This window comes from Abrus precatorius, unplaced genomic scaffold, assembly GCF_003935025.1.
Source record: "Abrus precatorius isolate BTA unplaced genomic scaffold, Abrus_2018 Scaffold8, whole genome shotgun sequence".
Classification (NCBI taxonomy): domain Eukaryota; kingdom Viridiplantae; phylum Streptophyta; class Magnoliopsida; order Fabales; family Fabaceae; genus Abrus; species Abrus precatorius.
In genome coordinates this window covers 13,474,164-13,482,565 of record NW_020874428.1, presented here as the reverse complement: position 1 = coordinate 13,482,565, position 8,402 = coordinate 13,474,164, and the positions used below count along the sequence as shown (strand labels likewise).

The 8,402-nt window shown below is 30.7% G+C and overlaps 1 protein-coding gene across 1 annotated transcript; it reads left to right on the top strand.

Annotated features, from left to right (window-relative positions):
- Nucleotides 1–2,354: 2,354 nt before the first annotated feature.
- LOC113874263 (putative wall-associated receptor kinase-like 16) lies at nt 2,355–5,882 on the top strand. The gene is made up of 3 exons (XM_027512500.1): nt 2,355–3,201; nt 4,375–4,551; nt 4,681–5,882. Exons 1-3 carry the CDS (start codon nt 2,355–2,357, stop codon nt 5,880–5,882), a joined length of 2,226 nt encoding a protein of 741 aa, XP_027368301.1.
- The last annotated feature ends 2,520 nt before the right edge of the window (nt 5,883–8,402 follow it).

Here is an 8,402-nt window from a genome sequence, read left to right as displayed (position 1 = left end):
TGGAATGAGTGACCTTATTGTACCTCTTTCAGAATATAGAATAATATGTACGAAATATAATAAAAGTTTTAATGAAGAGTTTAATTTAGACATTTGAAAAATTAAAATGACTAAAATATGATACATTTAAAAAATAATGAAACTAAATGTGAATGATTAAAACTAATAAAATCAAAATCTTGCATTTCAAAAGATTAGAGGAATTAAATGTTAATAATTAAAATTTTGAGACTAAAATCACATATATAAAAGAACAAAAACTAAAAGTTTAATTATACTTAAATTAAATGATAAGAAATTTAAAAAGATTTTAGTGTAAATAATACCTAATATTATATATTATTATGTTTCGAATGCTATGAATATTGATTAATTGGGACATTATTCTTTGATATTATGATATTTAATTATACTTTTTATAGAATAAATTATTGAATTGTCCAAGACTCCAAAATATATGAAGACATAATTGACAGTTGCCCTAATATTTCATATGCAGAATTCACCGGGTCACGAAGTGAATCTACCGTGCGTAGACTCGTAGATGCTTAATTAATAAAGAATATACGCATATAAATTATAAATTGAAAAATATAAAGATTAAACTTATAAAAGAATTAACACATAATTTTATTATTTAATTTATTGTATAACAAAATATTGTAATTTTTAGACGATGTGACTCGTAGAGCAAATTATGTGACCTAGTCTTCGTTAAACGTCAACAAGTCTGCCCATTATTTTTCCACATTTATTTTGGTTTAATACTATTACACTTTAATAATATTGTCAATTTATTACTATTACACTTTAATAATATTTAATAATAATATTTACATGCCACATCAACTAAATGCTAATTTATGTTATATTAAAATAAGCATTGACTAGTGAACCAGTGTTTCTTAAATATAAGATAACTCGTATTAATATAATTTTCTAACAAAAATTAGATTATTAGTAAAATATATTTTATAATAAAAAAATAAAATATTAATATTTCTCTATTGACAATATATACTAATGTTTTTTACTAATAATTTAGAATATTTCTCTGATAAAATTATTTTTTAGTATAATATATTATTTTATACACTAGCAAATTTAATATAATAAAAAAGCGTTAATAAATTATGTATTCTATTTTATATTATTAATTGTCAAGTTTTTATTTAAATAATGCAATTTTAATATTTTATTTCTCTAACAAAAAGATTAATTAAAAACTAATTTTTTATTGGATGTTTTTTTTTTTTTTATACATCAGCACTATTATTGCACATGTATGAATGATAATATATTTTTTTATTATTTTAATATATTACCATCTCACTGTGTCCGATACAAGTTTAGAGCTTAACACATGGAATTTGAAAATTTAGAAAAAAAAAAGTAATTGATTAATTAAAATAGTATCACATTAGTTAAGAGAATATATACTACGTGTCATAAACGTACGTCTTCAGTGGTTGAATCAAATTAGTTCTTAAATTTATTTTATGTGAATTCCACATGTATATTTGAAGAACTTTATTATTATTTTTTAAATGGTAGAACTAAAGCTTAAGATCTTGAATTACTTTTTGAAGATTCCATTAAAATTATTATATTATTTATTTAAAATTAAATTATTATATTACTTTTTGCAGGTCTCATTCAATTGGAGAAAAATGGTTTAAAATTAAATTTATTTTTTTTTAAGAATAATGCAGTTTTTTGGGTTTCTGGCTAAACACTACTCCCTAAACGTGGCACACTCTTGCTGATAACTATTGATGGTTCTTGTGAAAAACTAATTTTGAATTTAAGAACCATCCCTAAGAACCAATATTACCACTACCAGTATATTAATTTTTGTATGCTGTATGCAATATTATATATGATTATATATTTTTATTTTAATCTCTTTTATATAACATGGACACATATTCTTAAAATAAAATTATTAAATTTAATGTTTTATTGAAAATAATATTTATTATATTTTATATTTTTAATATATTTTTTAAAAAAATATTCTTTTGATTATCTTAACCTGGAGATGAGGTTGAAAATTTTCATAAAATCAAAACGTAAAAGTATTTTTCAGGAAATGAAGAAACAGTCATCGTTTCTCTTTCTCGAATTAATAAGAATAAGAAAAGGGTTGACTGACTAGCAATAGCAGTAGTATTGAATTTTCTCTTACTTCTATCCAAGGTGACCCTGTCAACTTTAAAAGCCTTCTTGCTAAAAATTTGTTCATTCTTGAACTAGCAAGAGGATTCTCGTGTCCATTAAGGACTTATATATACACTAAAAAACCAGAGCCACCTCTAAGTTGTATCTTGAACTTAAAAACGAAACCGGAGACCATGCAGATGCAACTGACCCTGCTGTTGGTGACTGCTTTAGCAACGGTAGGAGCTGCCCCACCTGACCTAGCCTTGCCCGGCTGCCCGAGCAAATGCGGAAATGTTTCAATTCCATACCCATTTGGCATAGGCAATTCAAAGACGGGTCGCAGGTGTTTCTTGGAGGCAAAAATGAACTTCACTTGCAACCAGAATGATTTAGTGTACGGTAATGTCCCAATTGTGAACATAACCCTAAAGGGTAAAATGGAAATGCTAACCTACATCTCCCAGGTTAGGAAAACGAGGTCAGATGAAAAAGTAACAGAAAGTACCTGGTCCACAGTTAGTTTACCAGACTATCCCATTTCCAGCGATGATAACAAATTCATAAGTGTAGGGTGCGACACTTACGGCTATCTCCGGAATTTTCATGAAGGTGAGATATCTTCAACGGGTTGCTTAAGTATATGTAATAGCACAAAGGATGTGCCGGCTGATGGAAACTGCACGGGGGTGGGGTGTTGCCAGGTTGATATTCCTCGAGGAATGAAGAATATTAGCGTGCGAGCGTATACCTTTGACAATTTCAGTGACACGTGGGAGTTTAATAACTGTAGCTTATCCTTTGTTGTCAAAAAAGAAAACTACAGCTTTTCTGTGGATCATTTGAAAAGTGTCCCGTTCGAGATGGCTCCGTTAATTGTTGATTGGAATGTTGGACATGATACATGTGAAAATGCAAAGCTTAAAGATGACTATGCGTGTAAAAAGAATAGCCATTGCGAAGACTCGGCCACTAGATCTGGTTACCTTTGCCAATGTAACAAAGGTTTTCAGGGAAACCCGTACCTTAATGGTTGTCAAGGTAACTAATTATGTTCAACATTCGCCTTTCTTTCTCTTCAGTATAGCTTCGTTAAATTATACTTCACATCTATAAGCCAAGTTTTGTTTTTTATTTAATTTAATCTTTTGTTTCAGTCTTTAACTTTTCTTTTATTCAATTAAATTCTTCAAGTATTTTTTTTTTACAAAAATTAACCCTTTAAATTTATTTTGTCTTTTAATTTAAACAAAATTTTTAAAATCATAGCGTTTAGGACAACAATTCTTTTTATTTTACTTTATTTGTCCATTTTACTATTAAATCCTGGTTAAAATTCTTAAAACATCCCTACAAATATTTTTAACTGTCCACAAGTTTTTTCTGACCAACTTCTTATTTCTTTTCTCTGTAATAAATATTTAATAATTATTTTCAATCTATTGTAATGATTATGATTTATACATCTATGATTTTATTGTTAATCATCTATGCTGTGAAATTATATCTACCTCAAATATCAAAGCATCCTCTAAATCAATAAAATTTAAAATATGATACAAGAGAAAAAACACAAAAAAATAATTTTAATCAAAACTTAAGAAAAATAAAGAATATTTTACATCCAACCTCGTGCTTTCGTAACTTTATCATTTAAAGAATAAATAATACAAACTTAAAATAGTAAAAATAGCGTATAATTTTAAAGCAAGAAGCAATAATGCCAAGTCAATACTTACAAATAGCGAGCAAATTGAAATATTATGATTGGTTGACTTGCAATTGACTTAGAAATTTAATAAATAGTGAGGTTATTTCATAATTTAAAAATTATATTTTCTCTTATTTTTATATTAATTTTCTATAAAAAGTGAATTAGTTTGTTTTCATTTAATTGATTTTTTCTCTCATTAAATGTAAAAGAAAATAAAATAAGTGAGTACTAATTAAGGGTATAGTTTTTATTTAATAAATTATTTTATTAACCAGCATTCTTTAAACACAATTAAGGAATAAAAGTATAAAGTTTTGTCTAGACAGATACGTTAGACCGCATTGAAAATTATAGAGAATTTATTAATTATTTTCTGATAAAAACCTTTTAATTTCTTAACCAGTAGTCTAACAACATTGGTTAATATTTATATTGCTCTTCATTTAATTTCACTTCGTTGTTTTCTGAAATTATTACTAATTTCTATTACATATTTGTAGATATTGAGGAATGTAAGACTGATGATCAACACAATTGCGTAAGTAAAGATAATTGTCGTGAAAAACAAGGGTCTTTCGAATGTTTCTGTCCTGAGGGACAAATCGGGAATGGAACGAGAGAAAGTGGAGGATGCCGACAAAAGCAGCGAGATGATAAATTTACCAAGGTTGCCACTGGTAAGCAAATTTGAGTTTTGTTTTTCTTCTCTTTTATGTAGCTATACACTCGTAATTTCCTTTCTTAAAAGTTATAGTTATTAATTAAAAGCACAATTCTGAAATTGCATCCATCACATTTTGTAATAGGTGTAGGTGCAGGATTAATGGCTTTACTTTTTGGGAGTTCTTGGTTATACCTGATATACCAAAAAAGAAAACTCATCAGATTAAAGGAGAGGTTCTTTCGGCAAAATGGTGGTATCATTCTGAAACAACAACTCTCAGTAATAGAAGACTCGTCCCAGTCTACTATGATTTTCACATCAGAGCAACTTAAGAAAGCCACCAACAATTATGACGAAAGCATGATCATCGGTTCAGGAGGTTATGGTACAGTTTTCAAAGGTTTTCTTTCAGATCATAGGATTGTTGCTGTCAAGAAATCCAAAGTAGGGGATCAGAGCCAAATTGAGCAATTCATTAATGAGGTGGTTGTGCTATCACAAATTAATCATAGAAATGTGGTCAAACTCTTGGGTTGTTGTTTAGAGACAGAAGTTCCTTTATTGGTCTATGAATTTGTTAACAATGGTACCCTTTTTGATTACTTACACAAAGGCAAGGAAACAACTAATGTATCTTGGAAAACTCGTTTAAGGATAGCAGCAGAGGCAGCGGGAGCATTATCATATTTGCATTCAGCAGCCTCAATACCCATCATCCATAGAGATGTCAAAACTGCCAACATCCTCTTAGATGACACTTACACTGCCAAAGTGTCTGATTTTGGAGCTTCAAGATTGGTTCCACTTGACCATACTGAAATAGCCACAATTGTGCAAGGAACTTTTGGCTACTTAGACCCAGAGTATATGCAAACTAGCCAATTGACTGAGAAAAGTGATGTTTATAGCTTCGGGGTAGTGCTTGTAGAATTGCTTACTGGGGAGAAGCCTTTTTCTTTTGATAAGACAGAAGAGAAAAGAAGTCTTGCTGTGCACTTTCTATCTTGCTTGAAAGAGGATCGCTTGCTTGAAGTTATTCAAGTTGACATTTTGAATATAGAAAATAAAGAACAGGTCATGGAGGTTGCTATTCTTGCTTCCAGGTGCTTGAGACTTAGAGGGGATGAAAGACCTGGCATGAAGGAAGTGGCAAGGGAGTTAGATAGAATAAAACTCGTGGAAGAGCACCCATGGACCAACACAAACCAAGAGCATGAGGAGATCCAATACTTACTTCACGAGGCACATAGCATTCGTGAACATGGTGATAGTAGTGACCAACAAAATACTGGATATGACAGCTTGAGAGATCATGTATTGATTGCCATGGATGATGGAAGATGATGAACACAGAACAGCATCAACTTCCACTTCAATATATTTCAATGCTTAACATGCTTCTACTTCTGTTACAATTTGAATAATCATGCATGTGTCTATTAAGTCGTATATACATCTCAAAATAAATTTGTTAGGATTAGCATAAGTCTTTTGTACACTTGGAATAATAATCCAATATATGTTGGTATTAGAAATTGATACAAATTTTTAGAACAGTCTAGAAAAAATATTAAGAATAATCTAGAAAAAACCAATTGTATTTTCTAGTTTCAAGATAATTCTAGAATACTAAACCACCTAAAAATAATGGTGGATGATGCCTATAAATAGACATGCTACCTCATTGTAAAAACTATGAAGAAGAAGTAATTAAACTATTAATTCTCCATCTCTTGAGTCTTTTACTAAAATTTCTTCAACTACCATTTTCAATTATTCGTACTAACATATTTCAACTATCTTACTCATTTCACTTACACCAAAAATTATTTGTGGCATCAGAGCTGCATTCGGTCATCTATTGGGTGTAGAAATATTATCATACTATTCCAAAATTAAAATAAACCACTTCCAAAATTTTTCTAACCCATGGCTAGCACTACTCAACCATTATCTCTTCCCATCTCCATTTTCAATGGTGAAATTTATTATTTTTGGAGCACAAAAATGAAGACATATTTTACTTCTCAAGATTTGTGGGATGTTGTAGAAGAAGGATTCACTACTTCCATAGACATATCATCCCTTACTACAGCTTAAAGAAAAGAACTGAAGGAGAATAAACAAAAGGACTCGAAGGCCTTGTTTACTTTACAACAAGTTGTGACTGGCGCAATTTTTCCAAGAATAATGGGTGCTACAACAGCCAAAGAAGCATGGAGTACGCTACAGGAGGAGTTTGAAGGAAGCAAAAAAGGTACGCACTATAAAACTCCAAACTATATGGTGAGAGTTTGAATTATTAAAAATGAAAGAGTCTAAGACCGTCAAGGATTACTATTCCAAAATAAAAGAAATAGTTAATCAAACGAGAGCTTACGGGAAAAATATTCTTGACAAAAAAATTGTTGAGAAATTACTAATCATAATTTTCCGTAAATATGATCCAATTGTCACTGCTATTGAGCAAACAAAGGATTTATCTACTCTATTAGTGACAGAGTTGGTAGGGTCCTTTGAAACTTATGAGCAAAGGTTGAAAAGGCATGATGAGGACTCAATAGAAAATGTCTTTCAATCAAAGCTCAAATTACGGTCTCAGAATAAAAGGAATGAAGGAAGAAAGAATAATGGAGAAACTTCTAGAAATTAAAAAAATTCTAGAAATTTCTTTAGAAACAATTAAGATAAATATCCTCCATGCGGTATCTGTAAGAGAACAAATCATGCTAAAGAAGAATGTCTGTATCGTGAAAAACTACAATGTCGACACTGCAAGAAATTTGGACACGTGGAAAAGTATTGTCGCAACAAAAACAAGTATCAAGCAAATCTCGCTGAAGAGTATGATCGAGAACCACATCTTTTCTATGCTACCCGAGATTCCAGCACTGAAACGAGCAGAAATTGGTACTTGGATAGCGGTTGTAGCAATCACATGGCCAAGGATATAAACATTTTCAAGGATATCGACGAATCCATCAAAGTGAAAGTTCAAATGGGGAATGTTACTATCGCTGACCAAAAGGCAAAGGCACTATTATGGTGCAAACAAAGAAAGGTATAAAACTTATTACTGATGTCTTACTAGTCCCCAACCTCAAGGAAAATCTCTTGAGTATTGGCCAAATGATGGAGAAAGGTTATTCTCTTCATTTCAAAGGGACACATGTAAGATATATGACAGTAAAAGCAAGAGATTGGCCAAGTAAAGATGGAGAAAAGAAACAAAAGTTTTCCAATAAACATTCAACAAGGACTAATATTGCCATGAAAGCAGAAGTTGATACTTCACAACTTTGATATCGAAGATTTGGTCACTTCAATACTCATGCAAGCAACACCGACTGCAATTTTCTACTGAAAAAGCTTAGAGAGCAAAAGACTAATTGAAACACATATTTGCGGACCAATGCGAACACCATCACTTCATAATAACAAATATTTTATCCTTTTCATTAATGATTTTTCTAGAATGACTTGGGTCTACTTCATCAAAGCAAAGTCAGAAGTATTTGGAATATTCAAGAAGTTTAAGACCCTTGTCGAGAAGCAAAGTGGTAAACAAATAAAAGTATTAAGAAGTGATTGTGGCAAAGAGTATACCTCTCAAGAGTTTGATAAGTTTTGTGAGGATGAAGGCATTCAGCAACAACTTACCATCGCATATACTCCACAACAAAATGGAGTAACTGCACCGCACAGTAATGGAGATGGCTAGATCCATGCTGAAGGAGAAAGAATTGTCAAATACCTTCTAGGATGAAGCAGTTTATACGGGTGTCTACATACTTAACAGATGTCCAACTAAGGCTATCCCAGATAAAACTCCAATTGAAGCTTGGAGCGGGAAAAAACCATCAG